The 27,625-nt window shown below is 35.9% G+C and overlaps 1 protein-coding gene across 2 annotated transcripts in view; it reads right to left on the reverse strand.

Annotated features, from left to right (window-relative positions):
• Positions 1 to 4,717: 4,717 nt before the first annotated feature.
• Positions 4,718 to 27,625, reverse strand: part of LOC135221776 (protein HID1-like) — a 476,459-nt gene continuing 453,551 nt past the window's right edge. For both annotated transcript variants that reach the window (XM_064259610.1, XM_064259621.1), the window contains 2 exons: positions 15,812 to 15,970; positions 4,718 to 5,783 (listed from right to left, as the gene is read on the reverse strand). In XM_064259610.1, coding sequence (XP_064115680.1) covers positions 5,720 to 5,783; positions 15,812 to 15,970 — 223 coding nt within the window. In that variant the 3' untranslated portion in view covers positions 4,718 to 5,719. The remainder of the gene's footprint in view (positions 5,784 to 15,811; positions 15,971 to 27,625) is intronic.

The following is a 27,625-nucleotide window of genomic DNA, read 5'->3' on the forward strand; positions in this document are numbered from 1 at the left end:
TCCCTTCTCTTCTTCTGTGCAACCAACTTGTGGTGCATATGCGCTTATAATATTCAGAATCTCTCCTCCATAAACATATCTTCAATCTGATGATACGGTCATTCTTTCTATGCACTTCTATTACCGAGTTCTTTAGTTCTACTAGACAGTACTATGCCAACTCCATTTCTACCTTGTTTATTTGCTCCACTATAATATAGCTTATATCCATCTCCCAACTCTTTAGCTTTATTCCTTTCCACCGCGTTTCTTGCACACACACAACATCTACTTTCTTTTCTCTCATCAAGTCAAGCCAATTCTCCTCCTCTCCCAGTCATGGACCCCCAACATTTAGCTGACATACTCTGAACCCAATGTGAGCTCGCTTCTTTAGCTGCACCCGCTCCTGATGCAGTAGCCCTCGCCTTACCACAGAGTTAGGGCGATGTCTCTGTGCGTCCGTTTACCGGAGTACGCCCTAGCATTACCTCTTTCCATATTTCGGCTCATTCCATTTTTTGGATAATGAATAACTGCTACATAAAGGTCTGGTGCAGTTAAACTTAATTCTAATATGGGAAAAACTTGTTAGAATAACTTATACAGCACATTTGTAATCCTGAATTTTTGTCACCCTCAAGAACACCAAGATATTATTACACCCAAACTTACTTGCTAACATGGAGTAGATATATAAGTGTGAATATGCCTGTATATGTTACTGGTAAAATCTCAATGGAGGTACAGTATCTCCACTTCAACTCACCATTCATTTGGCATACACTCACATTCCACATGTGAAGCTTTTAAACTTTGCTTTGGATGGGACAACTGCTTTAAGGGATAAAATCTGTGAAGCTGTAAAGGTCTTTACAGGTTGGAATTGCAAAGATCTACATGCAGTATGCCTTTCAGAAAGTTAGTTTTCAAATTACACTAAAAGCTTCTACTAAGATCATAAATGGCAATGGAGATGAGATCATCAGCAACAATAATAACAGAAAATTTTCAGTTAAGTTTAATGGTACTAATATACAGATACTTCAGAGTTTCAGGGGTAAATATTGAAGTTCAAATGTCATGGAAATTTCTGACACATTGATTATTATACTATAGGTACAGCTGCAAACAAGTTCATCTGTTATGCCTTCGTTAGAGGCTTCAAAAAATTATATGGCAAGTGTTACTAAAGGGGAGGACTCTTTCTCTGTTAGCAAGTTCCACCAATCAACTCTAGAGTTGTTTTAGTGAGAAGAGTCTTTAGGATGGGTGGGGGGACACGCATTCTGAACAAGTTATGTCACTGTAACTAAGATTTCCGACTCACTTTTAACAGAAATTTGTTTATTAAGATTCCATTTAACTTTCAACTATGGCATTAACATTACCAAAATATCTATTACAATATATCAGTCATATTCATTAGACATTACTTAAAATTTATCAAAATTTTAAAGTTATTTTGGTATTGGCAAAAATCATGGACATCATAAACCTATCAAGTGAGCCAAGTGCTTATCTGTTTACAGTATCGGTTGCAGTGTGTTTTCTGCAATTACTATATAATAGATAACTACAAAGAGAAGTATCACCACTTGATTGAATATACACACTAATGCAAGTGACACGATGTCATGTAGAAATACCACTATGCTAAGTATGCAGTTTTGATATGACATTAAGACCCTCTAATCCTGCCTAACTACATTTTTTTGGAGGTGGGGGAATGGCATTATTGTTAGACATGAGAGAGAGAGACAGAGAGAGATGGTGTTATTGTTCTTAACCAATCTTACAGATACTGGAATTCCAAAATGTGATTCAATCTGACAGGCTTTTTGCTTTTGTTGTACCAATGTCCTAAGCCTAACGTTGCTGCTACTGAAATTGGTTGGAAATTGGTTGGGTTAAGGTGGGCTAGGTAAGACTTTGATGAGTGGATGCAAGGTAGAACTGCTCATGGATAGTGTGTATGGCTAACAAACAGCTCTACTTAAAAGATTTTCTTGTTTATGTTTTATGTTTGTGTGTTTTTAGTGTTTATCCTAATGCTAATATAGCACTGATTTCTTTGAAAATTCTTTACAGAGAGAACCCTAAGACACTCTCATCCAACTGCATTACACCAAATAGCCCTTTTCACAATGGACAAGTAAATGGCTGAAGTGGTTGTTTAACAATAAAGACGTCCGTCTCTTAGTTATCCTCTCACAAATGATGATGACAATGAAAGGAATTTCTGTCCAGATGATATTGAAACTTTTATTACAATTAATATTAGAAAATGTAAGCCAAGTAGAAAATTATGCATTTATTCATAACATAACATGTAATAATTTGTCATTGTAATGAACAGCATGAAGAGAATAACCTCTACAGTATATTCTTCAATAGGGAATACAAGCCCAACCATGAATACGTGAAACCTATAAATATAAAAAACTGTCATCATTGGCAAACTAATTAACTTTACTATATGGGAATGGTTAAGTCTGCACCAAGTTTGGGAATCCTTCCTCACTTTCTATTCTTCGTTGTGGAATTTTTTCTATCCCTAGTTGTGTTTCTTTTTTATTTATCAGCAACGTCGTGTGTGTGTGTCTCACTCCAACCATGTCTTAAGACTCCTCCCACTAAAGAACTCTAGAGCTGATTAATGGAACTTGTGCTGCCAAAGAAAGAGCCCTCCCCCTTAGTAAACACTGTTACCATATAATTTTTCGAAGCCTCTCACCAAGACGTAAAAGGACTTGTTCACAACCTTACAAAATCTGAGAAGCAAATTCATTATGTTCATTAGGCTAACAAAGCCACTGTTCAGTGAAAATAATATTTCTATAGTATGTATTAGCAAAAGAGATTCCTGCCAGGAAGAGACCCATGTGTAATACAAAAAATAGGCAAATTTATACACAAAATCTTCTTTCAGATTAACTGATGAGTAATTATACGAACGAATTTTTCCAAACTCACTAAAACTAAATTTCTACACCCTCACTTGACATTTCTTGGCAAATACTGTACACACAAAATCTAGTGGCAACAATCATGATATCAAGAATAATGAGACCATAACTGTTACATATCTACCTATGAATCCATTACCTATAACTTTTTTTAAACAATAAAACACAGAAATGGTACATTATACTTCTGGCTTCATCAAACAGGCACTTAAAATTTAACAGCATTGTACCAATATATAAAGATTATGGTATCCTTTACAGTATTACAGTAGCCTTCGGGCCAATGACAGTCCCTCCACCTTAGTGAAAAAACCTTTATATACACATCATGACACACCATGGGTCAGACAGCCCAAAATATTAAAATTTTAATGGTGCCATCATCTACTGAACAAACACTGGACAACCAAGAGTGAAAACCATAGTGCTGTTATTTTTCCAATGACTTAATCAATCTGGACACTTACCACTCATTGTAAAATTAACTAAATACACTACAAAATTGATTAACTCTAGTTATGAAGAAAAATCAGGGAACATCTAATGCTAAAATATTTTAAAAACTATTCAAGGACATGATAAGGAATGTACTGTATGTATTTCATTAATACAAAATATAGAAATAACATCTTTCTACAATCTAATAGCTTTCACCAAAATAATGGTGACAAGACTGGTTATATAAAGTCACTGCTGTAAGTACTGAAAATTCAAGATTCTAAAATAAACATACACCTACTCCTTGGGATCAGTATTGAAACATCACCTAGATAAAAATTGGATAATAGTAATTGCACCTGAAGAAAGGATACTCTTAAATTAATACACGTTATGCCTTAATCTAGACTGTCTAATAAGGAAATATACTGGCAAAATAATAAGGTAGTAAAAAGAAGTAATATCTGCAAATATACATATAATGCAGTACTTTAGTTATTCTTTTCAAGGAAACAGGATCATTCTTAGTAAGTTGAGTACTTTATTAACACTAAAATTAAAAGTCTAAAGCAAACGCATTTCCTCCATTACTATAAACTACCAGGTAAATGGTATGGACATAATAACAACAGAAGAAAGTGGGTTCAGCTTGAACTGAATATTAATTCTCACCATAAATACTGAATTGCACTGTAAATTTTCTAACCTAAAACACAATATAAAAATACAAAAACTAAATCTTAAATAAAATTACAGGTATACATAGTACAGCCTTCAAAAAAGAAGCATTACATCATTACAATACAGCAATGTTTCAACGACAGTGGTTTCCTGCAGAATTAAAAATGAACTTGAAGCCACTCACTGCTTTTCTAGACTACTTTTCAAGGGATGAACCATTACCACAAATTGTTTGTTGTATACGCAAAACAAACCATATTTTGTTCACTTCATAACATGAAACAATACTGTACATCAAACAATAAATTCTTTAAGAACTACTGTCTAAAAAAACTTTAATTTTGGTATGTCAGTAGGGGGCAACCTTTTCATTTGTCACGTTTTAATAATTGGTGAAAATTAGGGACTTTTATAAAAACATTTGTTAGCATCAATTTGTGTTTTTCTTAGATTCTGCCTCTGGTATGGTTCAAATTAAACTAAACTCCTCCCTCCATTTGCCTGTGCCATTTCTGGCCAATCTTTAAATGCAACAGGGCTCAATTATAAACTTACTTAAAATTAAGTGAATATCCACATAACTTATTGTATGTATTAACCTGAATTATTTGTGGCTATTACTTGTATATAATAAGTTTTAGTTGTAAAGTAAGTTTTTCATGAGGGGAAAATCTAGTGCTTTACCCAATGTGTACAAAATAAGTATACATAATGAGAGCATATTACATAGGGTTGTGTGATATAACCAAGCTACCAAAGATAACTATCTTCAGCATTACTCAAGTACCTTAGCACCCACACAAAAAAGGCATTAGGGGTCTGAAAAGGTATACAACTGAATAAATGAACAGAAAATAGGAACGATTCAAGAAAATGGAAAAAAAAAAACTAAAAATCTTGCAAAACTTATCAAGCTCTCTATTACCAAAACTTATCAAGCTCTCTGTTACCAAAATGGTCTAGCGCATTGAACCAATGTCTGCTGCCTTTTACAATAAAAACTCACATTTCTTAAATTTAACAATGCAAGATCCATTTACGGCCATGGCATTATCTTCAGGTTAATAAAAAAACATGTTATAAAATGAATAAAAAAAAAACTGTATGAATATTAACATGTCTTCTAAAGCATAAACAAATATCCTTCATTTCAATGTCTAGCTACATGACAGCATAATCTATCTAACAAGAACTAATGCTAATGTACAGCAAAATTTCTCAGATCCAATTGATATGATGAAGGACTTTAAGCCTAGTTTTTCAAATGCTCTCATACGTTTTATTTCAGTTTGTTTACACAGTGACTATTAGCATCAGGACACAATGCTTCATAAGTTTTCTGCAAACTTAAAACTTCAGATTCAGTGAAAATCTTACAGAATGACTTCACACTACACACAGCCATTGTGACAGCCATATAAAGGACTAATCGAGCACAAAAAATGTTTGATGTTCACTCAGTAATATATAATTTTAAAATCACTTTAAAATGGGTAAATAATGTACTAAAATGGAGGTTTATCTTACATAGTATAAGTTTAAAACATAAATTTCTAAAAAAAATTCACCCAAACATATTCAGTAGTTTGTTGATAATTGCCGAATACAAGAGATTCAAATCGGAGAAAGTGTATTTTCATAAATGTATTACCTTACACTCTTTGAATTTCAAAAAGCTTCACATCAGTATCATACCAAATAGGAGGGTCAACATTCCTGAAAGGGGGAAAAAAAAGTTAGTTTGAAAATGGAATTGTATATCTAGACAAAGACTTTGACAAGTGGCAAGGATTCATATCTATCAGTAGTATACATATTTTGTTGTACTCTTTAATAATTTTTGTCATATATACATATATATATATATATATATACAGGCGGTCCGCGGGTTACGACGGGGGTTCCATTCTTGAGACGCGTCGTAAACCGAAAATCGCCGTAAGCCGGAACTTCGTCAAACATCCTAATAAAACCTTACTTTTAATGCTTTGGGTGCATTGAAAACTATGTAAACTGCATTCTTATGGCATTTTTCATAAAAAAAAAAAAAAAACCCTTCAAATATTGATTTTTTTTTGCATTTCTGGTGTCATATTTCATCTGCCAGATGAGCGTTGTAGGCGTCGTAACCCTGGAACATGCGTTGTAACCCTGGAAATAATGTCTGATGAATAATAATTGACAAGCGTCGTAACCTCGGAACGTCGTAAGCCGAGACCGTCGTAATCCGGGGACTGCCTGTATATGTTAAACATTAAAGACAATGTTTGCTAGGTGACCGAGTGATGTAATGATAGCTATAAGAAATAATAGCAGATAGGGTAGCGTAAAAACAGAGAGAGAGAGAATATTCAAAGTAACATGAAAATAATGAGAAAGAGAAAGAGACGAAGAGAGAATAATCAGAGCAGTATGTATAGTGAAAATAACAAGAAAGAGAAAAAGAGGAAAAGAGAGAGAATTGAGTTTGGTGTATGAGCCAGAATTTGATCAACAAAACCTTAGTCACAGGAAGTTGAACCATGACACCATCGCAATTAAAATCTTAAGACCGTCATAAAATCTTTGACCTGTGACCTTGCACAAAGTTACTCAGCTTCTAGCAAGAATTCAGCTCCACCTCCCGGAGGAGGCATTAACATATTAAATTATTGACTCCGCCTGGAAAAGGAGGAATTAACATGTTAACCCTACCTAAAAGGCGATGGGGAAAAGATAAGGAAACACCACTCCAGGAATCAAGAATTCAGTTGGGCTGAGAACCAAGATCTACACCACCTAAGGAGGTGGTGCCAAATTCGAATTGAGGGTGGCTCAATTTGAGAAGGACAGAAGAAACCAGAGAGGACTGGCACCCATCATTGAGTACAAAAGCAGAAATATTGCCAGAGTCCAATAATAGATTTATATGTTTTGTTTTGTAGTTGTACTTGTAACTCTAATTCTTTGCACAGTAAAGAAAGAAACTCTGCTGTTTGTCTCATTCAAACTTCTCACTGAGAGACTAAGACTAAGACTACAAAGATTACTAATCCAGAACTAAGATTAAGAAGAAACAAAGTTAAAAACCAGACTGCAGAACGCATTATCAAGAAAAAGAAGCAGGTAAGTGATCATATATACTCTACCTTACAAAAAAACCGCACCATATAAAATTGGTGCACCACTTAACACCTTTGCCTCATCTTTTCTTCCTAATGAACCATAATCTTTGGAAGCTTGAATTTCAAGTCAATGGCCCCTGTTGGCTTGTTCCATAAGAATAGGTTTCATCTTCTGAATAATAATGAAAACTCTTCTATAATTTACAAGACAATAAAAGATCCACTTGGGAATAGCAGAAATAATTTCATAACATTTCGGTCCCACTCCTCCATTTCCTCTAGATAACTCTGACAGTGACAATGAATTTTCAAGTGCTAAGTCACAAGCAGAATGAAAAGAAAATAGGAAAATGGTATGCTACATATATGGAATATATTTAGGAAATAACTTTAATGTTAGTGTTTTAATTGAGAAATCATTTAAATGTTAGCATTTTATATACACCTCTCTGTGTGTGTGTGTGTGTGTGTGTGTGTGTGTGTGTGTGTGTGTGTGTGTGTGTGTGTGTGTGTGGTGTGGTAGATTATTTTTAATGACATTTATTTAATGCAGTACTATAGTATAACAAACTTTGAATAAAAATTTGTATTTTTCCTAGGTATACAAACCAAAGCCTTTTATATGTATAGGAGTATCTTTGAGCATGAGCTGGATACCAGTTGAAACTTAGTAAAAAGGTAGTTAACAGGTAGAGAGGAAGGGGTGCATGGGGGAGTATCCTTCACTCACCAAATGTTGCAGTCCCTTTTCCTTTGACCACAGGAACTCAAAGGACTCAATATCAAAGGATTTGGTTTGTAAAACTTGGAAACCTACATACTGTTATTCAAAATGTTTTATTTGTTCCTATGGGAATATTAACCATCCCCTTTTACATAGGGAAACTATTCCTTAGGTTTGACTTCAGTCCCCACAACTGACTGGAGTTTAGAAACACCACAAAATTCCCATGATCCTGGCTGCCTTGCAAGCTGGGGACATCATATTCTTGAACCTCCTACTGGTCAGGTGAAATGGTTGGCTATAGGAATTGGGCCCTGGGTCTGACTGCCCCTCCTAAAGCAATAAGGGATTACGCAAGTAAGAAAAAATTCAGAGACTCGTGATGTCTCCTGTAGGTGACTTCAAGTTGGAGGGCAGTTTAATCCTTGAAAAACCCTGAATTGGATACCAGATAAAACTCTACCTAGTCCCCTCTCCCCTTTGTACGACAGAGAAAGTGGAAGACACCTCTCAGTCATTGACTGAGGGACGGACTAAAGCCCTTGACTTTGAGAGCCCTCCCACAGCAAGGGGACCAGCCTCTCATAGGAGATGATGGTCCAATGAACCTATATGAAGCTATGATAGAGTTCATAGAAAATTTTTTCCCGAACTAATCAGTACTAATGAAAGATGAAAATGCTCCACACCCTGGAGGCGGATAATTTCAAATAGTACTGAAAAGCACAGACTGGCAAGGTAATACTTCATCTGAATTTCCCCTTGGGTTCAGAGGGAAGAATCACAGAAACTTGATCTCTCTTCACCTAGAGATGAGTCCTGAGAAATCATGGAATGAGCAATTCCTGCCTTACCGAAAGCTAAATGCTATACAGCTAGCCATTAGACTTCCCAAATTATACACCAAGGATAGGAAAGAACAGATTCAGTCCAACACCAGAACAGAGGCTCAAAAGATGCCTCATAATGCTTAAAGCACCAAGAACAAAAATAACTCGGAACCAAAGTTCCACAGAGACTGTGACTATTCAACTCATTACTGAGAAAACTCCACAGACAAGGTGAGGTTTAACCCAATCAGTTATAAGATTGTAGAGTCACACCAGTCTGTACTCCAGACACTGAAAGTCACCTGACTAGGATAAGGTAATAGGGGAGAGTCTGTAATCTGTTGAGTATACACTTCGAGCAGAGAGATTCTCTTGGTGTGATACTAATCACAGATGTTCTTCCCCTTCATGCACATTCACTGAAAATACTACTTGGTACACAACTAAATCCCCTGCTACTTTGTAGGAATGACACTTTCTCACAGAAACTGCTGGAGAATTCCAGCATAATGTTGCAGGAAGTTTACAGCAAACAGAATTACTGAAAGAGCAGCTGTCATAGAAAGATGGCGGGGTTGCTCTTACAGCATTTTGACCATGGAAACAGCTGATCAGGAAAACCCCTCAGCAAGAGGCTAACAAGAGACTGCTAGAGTCAAGCAAACGAGGAGGATTGAGAAACACTGTTTACCACTCCTAAAAGAAGTCTGGGAGAGAAAAAACACAACCAGTGTCCTACACATGATGCAACCTACTTCCATTATCGCTAAAAAATTAAAAAAACTACCTGACACTTTACTGCTATTCAGGAGAGCAGAGACCTGGACATCCCTGCATTCAGACTGATGGCTGAGTTGAATTGCAATAATATTCTACTGCATGGAATAAATATTGCAAACAACTAAATGGCATGCACACCGATCACTTGAGTACCAGCTCTGGTAAAGGATGTAAAATATCAGACACCTCTCACCTATCAGAAACATAGGTCATGACAGCGGTGTAACTACACATCCACACCACCAAGAGACATTCATGCATTCTGAAAACCTGCAGCGTTAAACATGCTGCAGCTTGTCTGAAAGGCACACACCTAAGATAAATCCCTTTCCAGGTATGCACACCCCCTCCAGATGTTTCTGAAACCAAAGCAATATTGAAGGTGGATAGTAAGGAAACCACCAAAAAATAGTTGGTTACCAAAGGAAAGTGACAACCTCCTTAATATTTACTTCAAAAAAGCAAAGTGGCAGAAAACTAAACTGGCACTCCTGTGCTGTATCAGACAGAAATGAAGACAACAGATTTATTCAAGAGATATGAGATACCTTATGGCAACGGAAGACTTAGCACTACCAGCCAAAGCCAAGAGGGCTGTTCCTGCCGGGAAAAGAACCACACCTTACCTCACTTAAGCTCGATAACAAGACAGGCCATCTAATAAGCCCTTTCTATTGTTGAGTGTTCGTAAGGTCAGGTATTTCACCTGTGCTTGTAACAAATTGGACTTCACTTAATTGATCACAAACCTCTGCTTGTGACAAAAAAATGTGAGAACTTTATCAAGATTTGAAGGAGTTTTGCCCATGAAGGCACTATGACTTCCTTGCTTAGGGTCTCATAATAAGTGAATAACCTTAAAACAATAAAAAAGTAAATCCAAACTAAAGACAGAAATTATGTCATGTCCAAAACAGTACCATGAACAGATGGGCAATTCCATCGAAGGCAAAGCCATAGTACTTCCAAAAACTATGAAGAATGGGTACTGAAAAGTATGAAGTCCTCTCTCTTTTTGATGGTACTCAAATTATGCCTATCAAAATAACTAAGAAATGGGTTTGTGGCACAACTCAGTTGGGGGGAGAGGTCAAACATTGTTATCCAATCTCTAGTCATGTTCCCCAGAAGGGAACTCAGTGATTAAACTGAGGAACCAATGTTGTAAGACTTCTAAAGGTGCTTTTCTCCAAAATCACTTCCCAAGAACCAAGGTATACACAAATTTGGAAAAAGAAACTGAGTCTGTTGTGTGTTTCAAAGAGGAGAGGACAACATCCTAAAGCAAATTCCAACAGTAGCTAAGAAAACAGTTCTGCTCTCTGCACCCATCACTACAGGCGAGAGAGGTTACCCTTCATCATGGCAAAGGAGAATAGTCACTCTTGACTACTCCCCTCCTCCATACTCCCTAGGCAGTATGGAGGAGTAAAAAGAGCAAATCTTTATTTTACTTGAGAGGGAGGAGGCTGGGCTTCATGTTTGAAGTACCAAAGAACAGATTTTTTGAGAGATTCCAAACATAGGAAGCTTTGCTAATCTATTGGTTTGGCAGGATGCACCTTAAAACCCAATGGTTTACTGTAAGCACGGAAGAAAAAAAGAATCCCAGGGCATGCAACTCTTACCGCCTCCCCCGGCCCCACCAAACCAGCACATTAGTAATTGTAGAGAAAAGCCCAACAACATGTCAATCCAAAGTGAGATGCGACTCAAAGGCGAATCTTGCGTCAGAAAAGAAACAGAAAAAGACAAAACTCTCTCTTAATGAGAACCAAATTTACTCTCCACATCCCTGATTGCCATCATATACTAGATGAGATGCCAGAAATACCACAAACCATTAGCACAATAACCATAGGCCAAACCACTAAATGGTCAAGAGAAAACTGGTAGTGATGGTCTCTAACATGAATGAGGTGAACGTACTCTGTTCAGTCATAATCTCTAAAACAGTGAAAGGAACTGACAGCCAAAAGCCTCATTCAAAAGCCAATAAAGGAGTCACTTCCAGCACCTTTGGTATAAATACCTCTTCTGGCATGGAAGTGGTGGGGAAGAGGTTTGCACAAGCTGCTCTTGATAATGGCACTTCCCAACCATAGATCACAGCATTAACCTCCGCCAAACACCATGCATTAACTGTGACTATATAATGGAGTCCAAGAAGCATCTCTGGAGTAGTATACCTAAATATCAACTCCATATATGAGACTAAGGGCTAGAGCAAAGTTGTAGTCTCCCCCCTAGGGTATTTTACTAGCTAATCCCTGGGCATTGGTGTTCCAGCATAGCCCGAGAGATCTAGAGAAGCAGGACTGTCGGGTCTCTCCTTTGAACCTTGTCGCTGCTCCTCCCTCTGCCACAGGAGAACCACCAAAATTTTGTTCCCTAGGGTAGTATTCCCCTACACATGCTAAACCAGATGAGCTTCTCATTAGAGAAGTATGAGCTACTGCAGAGTTACTATCAGAACTCTTTTAAAACTGCTGTCCCCCTGCCTTGAGATTCAGTAAAACCAGGCCTCTTAACTCCATATCCAGCATGCTGAGGGAAGATGAACATCATGGGGAGTATCCAAAAAGGATGTACACCATGGGAACTGACTTTTTTACCAAACACAATTTGGTTAAACCCCTAACTGACTTAAAAATAAGACTTAACATCCTGGTCTAATTTATCAAATTGTTTTTCCTTGAGCCATAAAGGAGCAGAAGACAGGTACAGTAGGGGTAATAGGAAGCAGAGATAGGAGGGGAGAGGTAGAAGTGAGGTAAAAGGTGAGGAAGCTGACAGGTTAAGTAACCAGTTTATGCCCAGCTCTAACCAGCTGCCTTTTCAACCTAAATGATTCCCTTTTCATCCAGTAACTAAGGAATTTCTTCATTAATGCATTATATCACTCCCTAGATTCCTAGCACCAGAGGTGAAGGTCAAACTCCTAATCCCTACTAATGACACAAAAAGTGCCCGTCTATTTCTGCCAAATACATCCTAGCTTTACGTTTACTGCTCTAGTTGATGACATTCATCCCAAATACTATGAATTATCAGTGTCTTACATTAATTATGTACAATGCTTAAAAATACTGAACATTTTACATGTCAATGGCAAAAATATGAAGTAAAATTTTCTATAAATAATGAAAAGAGGGCATTAATTGCAAAGACATAAACAAAACATCTGAAACCTCTGAAAATTGATAAAATGACAATAAATTAGTTTACCCACTAGGAGGGCTAATGGTGCTTTCTTACTATATCATTGTGCATATGAATAATAATAATAAAGAGTAAAATATGTAATAACAATAAAAAGTCAAATATGGGAACTTGAAAGAGTTCATAAGTTCGAAACGATTCTCCTTTAATTTCATCCTTCCCGTCAAGTTTATCTCTTCACTGTGCAAAACAAATAAACTATCTCTGCATTACTCTTGGAAAGTTACTAAATTATATAATAAGTAATGTTTAAAAATTATATTGAGTAAGAATACAAAAAAAATGTTTTGAGAAGACTACTTAGGCAACTTTCTTTTTTGTAGAATGCTTGGTGAAAATGGAAGCTATGTGAAATTAAAGAAGCTGGAAAGTTTAGCAGGAAGAGACCAAAGGGAACAGATGACAGGTAAAAGCAGCCAACAGTGTAACTGGGACTAGAGGATGCTGGCTGCATTCATTTCTGCCTTTTACTTTTAGTCCTTGTTCAATTGGTCTATTCTTACTTGGTTGGCCAACCCCTTATAAAATTACAATACTTTACAGTATGATGAGAAATGGCATTCTAAATTCTAAGAACTGAAGTGTAATTTACTTTATCAAATTTAATATATTTAAATAAAAAATAAAACTGCATTTATAATAACCAAAGAACAGAAATGAATCAATTGACATCTTCAAAATAGTATCTTGGTAATTTGGAATATTGTGCTAGAACTCAATCTTCCAATAATCCAGCCATGAAGTTTGTACAATTCCAATACCAGGTAAAGTACAAATAAAAAAAGGAGCATTCTCTTGAGGTTTACACTTAACCCTCTTACGCCGATTGGACGTATTAAACGTCGGGTCAAAATGTCTCCCGTATGCCGATTGGACGTATTATACGTTGACTCAAAAAAGTTTTTTTTAAAATTCACGAAAAAATACTTATAGGCCTACCAGCCGAAATCTTTTGAATCACGCGCCTTGGGGAATGCTGGGAGTTCAAGGATCAAGGCGTTGTTTTGTTTACAATCGTTACGCAGGCGCGCAAGCGCGAATTTCTTTCTTATCGCACTAAAAAGTATCAGTGACACATCTCAAAAATTTTTTTGTCACTTTGACATAATTTTTGCACCATTTTAAATTATCCGTTACATGGAGTATTATATATGAAAATGTGTGCAATTTTGTGTAGAATGCAAAAAAAAATACTCATGATTGCAGCTTTTATCATTTTGAAATATTTTCATATAAATAATGATAAGTGCCAAAATTTCAACCTTCGGTCAACTTTGACTCTACCGAAATGGTCGAAAAACGCAATTGTAAGCTAAAACTCTTATATTCTAGTAATAATCAATCATTTGCCTTAATTTTGCAACAAATTGGACATCTCTAGCACAATATTTTGATTTATGGTGAATTTATGAAAAAACTTTTTCCTTACGTCCACACGGTAACTCTTCTGATAAATTTTTTTGTGCGATTGTCCTAATGTTTGCACCATTTTAAATTTGCCTTTACATAAAGTTTTATATATGGAAATGTGCGCAATTTCATGCACAATACAACTAAAAACAACCCATGGTTGTAGCTTTTATCAGTTTTGAAATATTTTCATATAAATAACGATAAGTGCCAAAATTTCAACCTTCGGTCAACTTTGACTCTACCGAAATGGTCAAAAAACGCAATTGTAAGCTAAAACTCTTATATTCTAGTAATATTCAATCATTTACCTTCATTTTGCAATGAATTGGAAGTCTCTAGCACAATATTTCGATTTATGGTGAATTTATAAAAAAAAAAAATTTCCTTACGTCTGTGCGGTAACTCTTCTGAAAAAAATCTGAAATTTTTTCGTGCGATTGTCGTAATGTTTGCACCATTTAAAATTAGCCGTTACATAAAGTTTTATATATGAAAATGTGTGAAATTTCATGTAGAATACAACAATAAATGATTGAAGGTTGTAGCTTTTCTCTTTTTCGAAATATTTGCATATAAATCACGATAAATAGAAAAAAAAACCACGTTCGGTCAACTTTGACTCTACTGAAATAGTCGAAAAACGCAATTGTAAGCTAAAACTCTTACAATCTAGTAATATACAGTCATTTATCTTCATTTCGAAACAAATTTGAAGTGTCTAGCACAATATTTAGATTAATGGTGAATTTAAAAAAAACTTTCTTTCCCTCCGCGCGCCAATTCGCGGCCGCAAATCTCCGAAATGGGTACGTCGCATTCTCCTAATATTTGCTCCTTTTCATATTAGGCATTTTATAGAGTTTCATTGCAATATTTGCATATAAATATATATATATATAAATTTCGACATTCGATCAACTTTAACTCGTCCGAAATGGTCGAAAACTGCAATTCTAAGCTAAAACTCTTACAGTATCATAATACTCAATCCTTTGTCTTCATTTTGAAATAAATTGGAAGTCTCTAGAACAATATTTAGATTTATGGTGAATTTAAAAAAAAAAAAAAAGTTTTACGTCCGCGTGTTACGAATTCATGCATCATTTTGTGATAATATTTTTTCTGTGTTGCTTTGATCGTTTTACAATGTGTTATATATCAAAATGATCGCAATTTAGTGTACAATACAACGAAAAAAATGTAACTCGTTAGCTTTAACCGTTTTTTGCACAGCTCAATTTGAATACAATTATGTATGAATTTTATTTTTTTTTGCTACCATATATCGCATTATTTATATATGATAATGATATTTTTTCATTTTTGATGGTTGCATACTAAACTTCAGGCAATGACAAAAAAAGGAGCCAAAAATGAACTCTTAATCTTGAAAACTAAGCGCGCTGTGATTTTTTGAAAAAATTATTTTTTCCGCTTCTGTGCTCACTCCAAACCCGCCTCGGCATATGGGAGACGTTTTGGTTTTTAGGGCTTAGGCGTAAGAGGGTTAATTGCATACATTTTTGGTCGGCAATAATTTACACTTTTCTTCCACAAAACCATCATAGCATGCTGACATGAAAGTGTTTTTTTAAATGGATATCTAAACAAAACCTTGCAACTGTGTCAAGCTATGAATTCTTATATGATTATGCATTAATAGAAACTTACCTTAAGTAAATGATACCCCACATGTATGTTCGGAACCATGTAGCAGTGCCAGCATTTGCTTGATACTTGCGTATGAGGATAGGATGTGGTACAGGCAAAAGACCAACTAATGTTCCATGCTGCAGAAAGCGCAAGATTTCGCTTTCATCTGTCAAACCCCTAAAAGAAGAATTATAAAAATTTAGTGGTCCATCCCTGTATTCCTGTATTTACTTCTAAGTAACCTGAAGGAAGCAATACAAACATGACTATCTTACCAAACATCCAAAACTTTTTTCATGACACTGCTGATACACTTTTTGAGTTCAAATGCATGCCAATTTTCTGGATATTTTACATTCTTTCAGCAGGTTACGATATTTCATGGAGACCTACTTTGGTCATATCGTAAGAACAAGAACTTATGATGGCAAAATGATTAGTTTATATAACAAAAACAATTATCTGGGGTTGCTAATGAACTTAATGCCAAAATAATTGCTACTAGATATTCTGGCCTTATGTCTCTAGTCACAGGTCATAATAAAGCTAAGCCAAAAATGTAAAGCATAGTAACTGCTGCTAACAGAGACAATGCTGATTAAGAGATATCATTTACTGTATTCAGTGGAGCATGCCATCATCAAAGCTTATATCAGGCAGAAGATTCACATTAACAGTGTTCACAGGAATATTTTTTGAGAATGAAATGACGGTATGGGTTTTTAAAATAAAATGAAGAATAAATGTCTCTATCCATCCTACCATAGCTCACAACAAAACATCCAAGAACCTCATATGCATAGATTACAATATACTCCGCAGGATTTGTTTTTATATAATAAGTAAAAACTGAAACAAAAAAGTTAAAGAGCAAAGTGGGAAAGACTAGAGATAACAAGAAAAGTAAATGGCGGAGATAATATAGCAAGGGCCAATGGGACAATGCTAAAAAACTTAGAACCATTTACTGCACCACAAGAGGGTCAGTGTACTAGGTGGTACCTCATTCTTAAAGTTATCATCAAGGTTAAATTCATTTTTAATCCTTAACTACTAGGTATGACTCTGACCTTTGGATCCAATATGTACATAAATGCTGAATTGCAACACACAACCCACATATATGTATACATATATATATATATATATATATATATATATAATATATATATATATATATATATAGATATATATATATATATATATATATATATATATATATATATCAAAGAAGAAGTCTTTAACAAATAATATCATAGTGCCTTAAAAACAAAAAAAAAGAGAGATTAATCATAGAGTACAACATACATAAAGGTTGGACAGTTGGTAAACTGTGAGCTTAAATGAAATGATAGTTAATTCTCTCTCTCTCTCTCTCTCTTTCTCACAGTGAACAACTGATTTTAATGCTAATTCTTTCAAACTAAATGTACTGTATGACTATAATTTATATATAATCTATACATTATACAAGTACACTTATACAGAGAAAATTTTAATAGATATCTCTGAAAAAAGAAATATAAATCAGTAGTCATAACATATCCTTGAAGAAGGAAAACCCAACCATAGTTTTTTTGTGAGAATCCATTGTGCTCTCAGCTTATTTTCTAAAGGATTTTACATGAACAATGGATAAACTTTTCCAAGTTAATTGAGTATTTTTGCTGCAAACCCCATGTACCCATCATCAGCATAAACTATTACATCAGGTTAGATTCAAAATGTTGTGGGTAGCTGTCATGGTAATCGCTTCATAGCAAAGAAAGATAAAAGAAAGGAAAACGCATCTTTGAGAAGCCTGTTCTCATGATGGTTCTAGAATCGGCAGGAGTGTTGTGGAACCAACAGGCGCCGAAGTGTCGTGAGAAACGCAGCGACTTCTGATGCAATACTTCGTCGAGAAACTTCTAAATCGTTCCGGTAATCTCGGGAGTCTGTGACGTTCGCCGTAGGCTCCGCCCCCAGAATGCTGTATAAATACGACGGACGAAGTAGGAGAAGAGAGATCATCAGTAAGAGCCACAGATCAGATTATCAGTGAGAGATCAGCAGCAGAGATCACCAAAGAGAGATAAGAGAAGAAGGACGAAGGATCAGAGAGAAAAAGGTGCTCGTGAGTTTGATCGGATTCTGGTCAAGTCTTCTGGGAGTGGACGACCAAGGCATTTCGACGTAGAGCAAACCTTCGGGGAAGAAACGTTCTACAAGAGGTTTTGGGGAGTTCCTGCCCTTCAAGTATCAAAAGTAGACATTGTTTTCTGCAATACAGTGTCAAGAAGACGTCTGAAGAATAGTTCTCCTTTTGTGAAGCCATCGTTTAGAGCATTAAGTTCTGTCAGCTGAAACTTACCAGCAAGTATAAACATTTCCTCACTGTTCCCCCAGTTCACGCATTGTAAGATTTTGCCTTTTTTATATAAATAGGAGATACCATTCTGCATTTATCTTTGTTAGTAAGCTTGTAAATAAACCTTTGTTGTGTTAGTGTTTCTTTCTATATTCGTATCCCCAGTTTCAACTGTTGGTGTTGAATTCTTTTTATTTATCATTAAATCAAACCTGGAATGGACCTCTCACATTTCGTAACAGTAGCGCTTCAATGTAGTTTGTGTAGGTGACACCCCGTCCCACAAATGGAATATTGGAACAACCTAGCAGACAATCATCGTTCGTTTTATACCTTAAGTCCATCAGAGGGGAGGAGGGTGGGCTCTGATTCCGTAATTACTTGGTAAGTAGTACTCTGTATTCATGGGGGATGGGTACCCGATCCCCCCTTGAATAGCTAGAACCCGCGAATAGTTGAAACCCCTATAAAAACGCTTAAAACTGCCTATATATTGTTAGTTAAAACTCTAAGAAAAACCCACTAAAAATGTTTATACCTGCTTTTTTTAATAGTTTTCTCACAAAAAGTGCATTTTATGATGAAATTAAAGAAAAAAAAACAAAAAAACAAACAGGAATTTGTGGATGTTTCTCATAGAAAAATACTGTGAATAGGCGAATCTTCCGTAAACAATGGGGGTACGTATATGTTTCATAGAGAAATCTGTGAAGACATTAGTCCGCGAATACAGGGAGTTCACTGTATACAGGCAATTCCCAGTTATTGGTGGACTTGGTTATTGGTGCTCCAGTTTTATGACACTTGTCTAGTGCTCTAAAATCACAATTTTTGAAAGTAAATTGTATTTTTCCTAACTATACAAACCTGAGGTCCTTTACATAAGGAATTACTTTCAGTGTAGCTGGAATTACAGCTATTAAGTTCTTGAACAAGGTGGTTAGGCAGTAACTACCATGTGGCAGGCGGGTAGGCCCGCCTGCCCAGATGTAAACACTCCACTTTGCCTTCTGGCCCAGGTTCAGATTGAGGGGTGGCATGAGGCGGGCATAAATGTAAAGGACCTTAGGTTTGTATAGTTAGGAAAAATACAATTTGCTTTCAAAAATTGTCATTTGTTCCTACACGATATACAAACCCTCAGTCCTTTACATGAGGAAGACTCACTGATTGGTGGGAGGAATATGAGTGAGACTCTAGAACTGACTGGAGTTCTGCAAAACTTGGCTATTCCTCCTGGTCGTAAGAGCGAGGAGGAGTGCCCTGCCTTTAACAACTTGATTGGAGTATAAGAGCTGCATGATCAAGAGTTAGACTTCTGGGCTGGGAAAAATATTTAGAGTTGGAGGCATTAATGCAAAGTTCTGGGAAGGGTTTGCATTATTGCCAGTCTCCATCCTCCCCTTGCTAGAGGAAGGAGCGGGATTGCTTCTATGATTCTGATAAGAAACATAGAAAGGAAGCTCTATGTGTAAGCTTACCGCATCAATCGCCCGACCAGCCAGTGTTAGTTCGAGTCTTATCCTCAACCTGAATGAAGAGGGGTGGAAGGACAAGGTGGGGAAGGTGGATAGGCCAGTCACTCTCACATCCTTCTTACCTTTAAAACTGCACACCATAGGTGAGAAGCAACTTGTCCTCTTGAAGGAGCCAGGTAAGCATACAACCTGCAAGCATCCACCACAGGTCCAAGGAAAGGAGGTTCCAAGGACCTGTGGGCAGGCCCGAAGGAAGATAGATAAATATGGTCGCAATGAGACCTCATATACCTTCCTGTCTGGCATATTCTTTGGAGTGATGAAATGTACTCATCCACTGGACTTCCCAAATGCAGAGAACTCTCTCATGGTCTCGTAAGACTTGGAGAAAGACGTGTCAACGGATACTTCTGCAATGGCAGTCCGCAGCGAATAAAGACACTGACACTCCATGATGGGTGTCGATCCTTTATGGGTACAGCAACATGCCAATAGGACAAAGTAATGACTGATCTGGATCAACCAATAAAGAGTCCACAGCGTAACTCATGACGGACTCAGACTCTTCAACAGATGCCGACCGACTGCACTCAGTGAGCTGTCATGCATCCGAGACGTAGTCACAACATGACACCTGCCTTTTGAAGGTTTATACTGATAACAACCATACAAATTGTCTATCTTGTTCGCAACTGATGTTGGGAGACGAGATGATGTTCTCTCAAGGCATGTGTATTAGGGCTTGTGCCTTGTATGATAAGGCGCCCTATGAGGTAATGTTAGACTTGCGATAATCTTACGCTAAGTCGGTTGGTATTGCACTTCCATCTTCAATGGAGTGTTTTGGGGTTTGTAGATCACTTACGAAGTCGGGATTATCTTCTTGTTATGACGATGATGTGTTAAACTCATGGTGAGGAGGTTCTTGTAGAAAACACGAAGTATAAAAATAGATATATTCTTCTGAAGTTTTACATGCTGAAGATCAGATATGATTGTACAAGTCTTCTAATAACGATAGCTTGATCGCTTCTGCCAATGATGATGGCTACTTCTGTTCTCTCTACATGATAAAGCTTAGTAAAGAGATACAGGTCTTCTAATGACGATAGCTAACTCTGTTCTGCCCGTCTACCATCTCTGTTACAAGTTATGAAGGAACAGACAGTAGTTTCGCAAGCATATGAACATACATAACAATAAGGACATAGTTTCATACGAACACACAATTCAAAATGAGACACGCTACAGATCACGTAGGCCGTTTGAATTATAGGTCGGGGTAGTTGTCTCAAGCAGGGAGCTTGGACTGTTTCAAAACAAATGAATGACCACAGATGACGACATGTCAACTTAGCCTACATACTTATTGTATACGTCATCTTTAGCGTCTATCTGATCACATTCCTGCAAGCAACCACTGGTTGATCCCCTCTTTAGTTTTAGTCTTTTATATATATGGAGTAACATTCCATATTTTTATTATGTAAACACTTACATCAGCTCGGTCAGCTACCAAAACCAACTACTGAATATTACTCAACTTGACTTGGATTTGACTTATAGGAGTGTGATACAGACACTATGTGAATATATATATATAAGTAAATAAAAATTCATTGTGTACATGAATTGATTCAAGTAATAAAATAAAAAATAATAAAACATGATTGGTAAATAATAGTGATCACGTGATATATAATGATACAGTTTTTCACTTCATCTCATTAAGATACATATGCTACAGAAAATACTAATGTACTCTGATAATTGCATAGAATGAAGATTAAACATGATAAAAATTCATTATTTTAACTGATAAAAAACATTTCATATATGAATTGATAAAATTATTAATGTTTATGCTGATTGATTCGTTGATTTTTATGCTAAATGTTATATATCTGATTCATTAATCAATATACTAACTCATATATAACTGCAGATATTGGTAAGATAAAAGGTAACATATTGATTATCGGCTACCTGATTTGTTTATACATATGTATATGGATTCATATAATTATGATTAATATATGTGCACTTTAAATAGATTCCTATTGCGTACACGCAAAGATATATTTAGATTCTGTTATTTATGATCAATTATATATAGGATACATGATACTTTATATGTATAGGATATATGACCGAGGTTATACTACTTCACTTTTAACTAGCGTTCGAACAACTTTTCGTCCATTACACAGTTCAGACAACCACCTATAGCCAAATGAAACGGCCGATTTCACAGGGTTAAAACAAGGGAAAATTTTTGCCTGGGGGCGGGTCCAACGTTCTATTTTTGCGCTCATACTTATTCTCTGCATCCTAAGCTACACGATTACGTTCGCGATGAATAAAAAAAACATCCCCAGCACGAGTCCTTCGCCAGCAAAGTAGAGTTGAATATCCTTCGGGTCGTAATTGTCGGAAGTATGTCCCATTTGTAGTCGATTTCCACAACCACCGGAGCGTTCCGCATTAAAACGAGATTACGACGAGATACGGTGTCGGTCGAAGAAGTCCATGAAATTCCTTTCACATTGCAGGCAGTTGTTACTTGACTGTAGTCATCCGCAGCGACGAACGATTTTTTTGAAGTTGCGATGTGAAACTCTCGTACTGCAGGATACTGTAACCAGGTTCCATTAATCAGCCTGCAAGTGAAATTATACTTGTCACAAGGGCAAAGTAAATTCAGACGACATCCAAATACAGGGGAGGGGAGAGAGCCATTTAGACCAGACTTAAGCCACATGAATTCGCTGATATTTGGAATTCAAAAGAGTTCGCTGTACAAACCTTTTTATCCATGGCATTAACAATGAGTGAACCTATCCAGTCTATAAGGACTGTAAAAAAATATCCATAATTATAAAAATAAACAGATATTCAATACGAATCCCAAAGAAAATTCGATATTACTGGTAGTAAGTTACTAGACAAAGAAGTGTGAAACGGAGCTATTTGTAAGATTGCCAGGCAACATAAGAGTCAAAGAGAAGATTAATCATGATTCTGTATTTCTCTATGCTAAGATGAAATTAAGTTGTGATAAAATCTGATCCTATGTGCCCTAACAACAAAAGTTTCATATTCAATTTTCCCGCCCGCATCCTCTGAGGTTAATTTTAAAAACATTATTAATAGGTAGGAGATGCAACGAAAAAACCCACTATGTAACTAATTTCTAAATAAACTTTGGTTTTTCAAGAAAATGTGACGTTTTCCCATGAATGTTTTACTTGAATTGTAATAGGCTAATGTTGCAAGTAAATATTTCATATATATATCTTGATACTTCTAAATGTCTATGAGGTTCAGAAAAATTAATTCATTTTGTTGTTATAGAAATTCTATTTGCTTATTTTGTTATTAATTTTAAAATGATTGCAACTCCTTAGCTAAATGTTGCATTGCGCATACGGATAGACATGTCTGCCTTGCCCATGAGAAGTTCGGGCTAAGCATCCTTTCTCCAGTCAATCTGCTTCGCAAGCAGAGACGACACACAGATGAAGCCTGTGTAAGCAGATTATTGAGGTTTAAAGGAACAAATGCTGATACGGCAATGATGACGTCGTCACTTGGGCAGGAGATTGCTCCCAGCCAGCTAAGAGTTACGTTACTTACTGTAATAAATACGACTTTAGGATAAATTTTTGTTTTTGTTTTTTAATACTCGACCCACATGAGAAGAATGTCTGAAAAAAAAAACAGTACCAAAATTGAACAATATATTAGTTTCATGTTGGAAATCTGCATAATTGTAATTATGTTAAATTAAATATTCCTTATCCAAACTAATGAAAAAGGTTTCCTACAAATCTATATATATTATTAGCCCCCCTGTATAAGATTCATATAGGATTATTCCATAGATAACATTTTCACTTCTAGACTTCCTGACTTTAAAATCTCTTTTATTTATTTTATTTATTTATTATTTATTATTATTATTATTATTATTTATTTTTTTTTTTCATTGACTACGAATATAAATCACCGGGACAGACAATATGTCAGTAGGTTTTGGATATGTGTTTGAACTTTTAGCTTATTTGTCATTACTAAAGCGTTAAGTTAGAGTTCAAATCTTTACGCATATATATTTGGATATTTAATTAATTATGGTTACGTCTTGCTTATCGATTTTATCGTGATACCTTTTTTATAATTTGTAACCCTTCCGACTTCTTACGGAGTGATATATTGACTCCACTTGTATCCATATTTATTTTATTTTTATTTATTTATTTTTTATTTATATTAAGATATATATATATCTTTTTTTTATATAATTTTGATAAATTAATGGTTGGCTTGAATATGTGGAAAAGTGTTCTAGCGGCGTACCGTATAAGGCTACTTGCGGTATCAATTCTATAGATACAAGATATAAATGATAAAGGTATTTAAAACCGCGAGAACTGCTATAAATCCAGTTCGGATCCAATATCACAAGTTGTAACTCGTAAGACATTGACACTTTCCTATTTAATTATCCGTTATTCTACCAAACCAATTGACTCTGGGTGATAAAATATATTATTGGTTTTCTTAATGGAAAGGAATTCACACGAGTTAGAAGATTATTGATTTACACCACCCGAGTCACAGATTATTATGTGTTGAATTCCATATTTACTGATTTAGCACTCATAAATATTCCTAATGCACTCAATTGCGGTGTTTGTTTTTAGTGCTATTAATTCTATATAACGTGTCAAGGAACTATTAACACTAAGAAGTGTTTATTCCCTCTGTCAGACTCGTAATTCTGTAATAATGCTACGTATATTCTTTCAAGGATTGATTTGGCACAGGATAGGCCCTTAACTGACAGGTGTCTTAGTGTCCCTTGTTTCATGACACGTGTTACAATCAGTTATGTGCTTTTTATATCTGTAAGCATTGTAGGGCCAGTTATAAAAACAGTGATTTGGCTTTCTGTGACATAGTAGGGAACCCTGGATGACGGAATGCAACCAGTTTATGACGATTGGTATGAAAGAGATTATACTACTACCTAGGTCGTTAGTCATCTGCTGTGTTCTTCGGGTTTTCCTCGTCACGGACCTACATATATATTACATTTGATTACATTATTCTGATACACATACTTTTAAATATATTTTTGCTTTAGGGTTTCTGAAGTGTTTATTGGTTTGCTTAGCCACTGACCCTGTTTCCGTTCGAAGTGTTTATTGGTTTTGCTTAGCTGCTGACCTTGTTTTCCGTCGAAGTGTTTATTGTTTGGTGTTTATTGTTTTGCTTATCACTGTTGACACGTGCTTTGTTCAGTTGTAACAGTTCTGCGCTCCAACCAACCCAGATATTCAATGGTCTCGATCTCTTGGGTTAAGGAATTTTCTTGTTTTGTTTAGATACGGTTTTAACAATAGGCACGGATGTTTCTATATCTTTTAGTCTAATTAATGGTTCTTTGCTGTATGGTGCGGGATTGCGGGATAATGCGTCAGCTATGATATTTGCTTTCCCAGGTAGATATCTTATCTTGGCTCCAAAGACCTGAATGATCATTTGTCACCGAGTTCCTTTTGGAACTGACTGATTAAAGCCTTTGAAAAACTCGGTAAAGGACTCATGTTCGGTAAGGACTTTATCAGGATAGCCATAGATTATGAACTTAAAATGTACTAGTGAGTTAAAGATGACCTAGCCCTTCCTTGCCTATTACTGTATATTTACTTTCAGAGGGCATTTAGTTTACGTGAATAAAAAGGTATAGGAAAGAACTGTTTATCATATTACTGAAGTAGTACCCTCTTACCCCTTGGTCTGAGGCGTCTGTTGCAATAAAAAAAAAATTCCTTATTTAAATCAGGGATTTTAAGTTAGGTGAGCTGCATTATTCCGCGTTTTAAAGATATCGAACGCCTGTTGATGCTTTTTTAGACCATAATTAATCTACGCTCTTTTTCTTCGTCGTAAGAAACTGTTAAAAGGAGCTGCTATGATTGAAGAGTTACATATTTGCATACGATTGTAATACCCACTACAGCGCCAAAGTGCTGTATCCCCCTTTTACGTTAATAGGTACCGGAAAGTTATGAATAGCCGACACCTTACCATGGACTACTTTATAAGACCTTGACTAGACACATAAAACCTAGATAAATATGTTCGGTTTTTAAAAACTCACATTTAGATATTTTACTCTGAGATTATTTGTCTTTGTCTCTGTAGCACTAGCTCTAGTTTATGTGAATGTTCTTCTAAGGTATTAGAAAGGATTACAAGATCATCCATATAGGCATGTAGGGTATCCCCTAAAAGTCTCCAAACGCTATATTGTAATTGGGGTGCAACGTAAGACGGAGGCATACGTAAAAATTGATAATGTCCCCTGAGTGTGCTGAAAACGGTGTATGAGGTACAATCACTTAGGTAATGGTATCTGGTAAAAGCATTTAAGTAAGTCCAAGTTGGTGAAAAAAATTTATTCTAACCTAACAGAGATAAGATGTCGTCGGTACATGGCACTAGAAACTATCGGGAGTCGTTTCCTTGTTTAAGCGTCAGAAATCTACGCAGATACGCCAAGTTCGATCTTTTATCGGCATGACGTTTGAGGGAAAAATTATATGGGCTTATTTGATTTCCTAATGACTCCTATTACTAACATTTTTCAACTTCGTCATTTATCTCTATTTTGAAATTGCAGTGAGAGTCTATACGAAGGTACGTATATAGCTTTATGTTTGTCCTTAGACCGTATTTTGTGTTAAATTACATCCGTTTTCCCAGAGATCACTCGCTATTGGAGAAACTTCCTGGTATTCAGGTAAAAGATAAAAAAAATTTCTGCTGAATCACCTCTGCTTGAATGACTTTACTGATATTACTTTAGATAGATTATCAGAGAGATTCATCCACGACTGGTTGGGCGGGATTAAAAATTAAGCAACAATAAAAGAAATGCGATATTTATATGTATAGGTTTTTGTGGATTACTATATTAACTTGTTTGCAGCGAGTCAACCGTGTCTAGGGCTTTGTTCGCGGAAATCGTTATATTTCAGAGTGTCGGAAGGATTAAAATTTCATTTCCCAGCAAAGTCTTTTTTACACGCACTAAGACATTCGAGGGTGCATGCTTCTCGAGATTTTGCGTGCAAAGTGCGACTGCGGTTGTGGGAGAATTCTGTTGGGTCATTTGAACAATGTTACGATTTATGAGACAAATGTATAGTTCCTTTATATAAGTTATTATTTGATTAACTGTCTCATTTTTGTTCAAACGGATTTTAATATGTTTTGAAGGTTTTATATTATTTTCCTTTGATAAACACGCCTTATTTTGCAGGATGTAAGATAATTTTTTTGTGTATACCCCTAGATGGATCTTACAATTACACTAGATACAAGATCAATGTTTTTTATAAACTATAGAGGTATCTGTAAGCGCTCGCTTATCCGGACTTCTCATTAGGGAAGTTCGAACAACAGACGGTGAGTCGTAAATACAGGGTTATTACGTGTACTAAAGGAATAAACAAGATATTCTAATTTTAACGGCGCGTACAGTCGGGCTTTATCCCCACACTACTTATAATAACTTACGTATTAAAAAAAAACGAAAACCATGCTCTGATTACCTTATACGGTTGTGTGTTTCATAGGAAAAATCCTTTTTAATTCAAAAAGATATTGGCATGTATGAACCAACATTGTTTTCTTTCACTCTGCTAGAGTCGCCTATTGTGTGGAATTTGCTATGCTTTGAACACTCGGCAGATTTAACTAACCTTGACCGCTTGACTAGGGTGGACACAGTAACCGAGTTTGCTTGTTTGATTCTGAACGGGCGTACTGTTTCTATTTCTTTTTGTAATAATTAGGATCCTTCTCTTTATTACCATCGGCAACGTATTGTGTGTTTTTTAGCATTATGTTGCTGGTTATGTATAAGCAATGAATGACGAACTATTAGGAACTGAGCGATTACTAATAAGACAAGTTATCACTACTGCATTC

The sequence above is a fragment of the Macrobrachium nipponense genome, chromosome 20 (assembly GCF_015104395.2).
Source record: "Macrobrachium nipponense isolate FS-2020 chromosome 20, ASM1510439v2, whole genome shotgun sequence".
NCBI lineage: Eukaryota > Metazoa > Arthropoda > Malacostraca > Decapoda > Palaemonidae > Macrobrachium > Macrobrachium nipponense.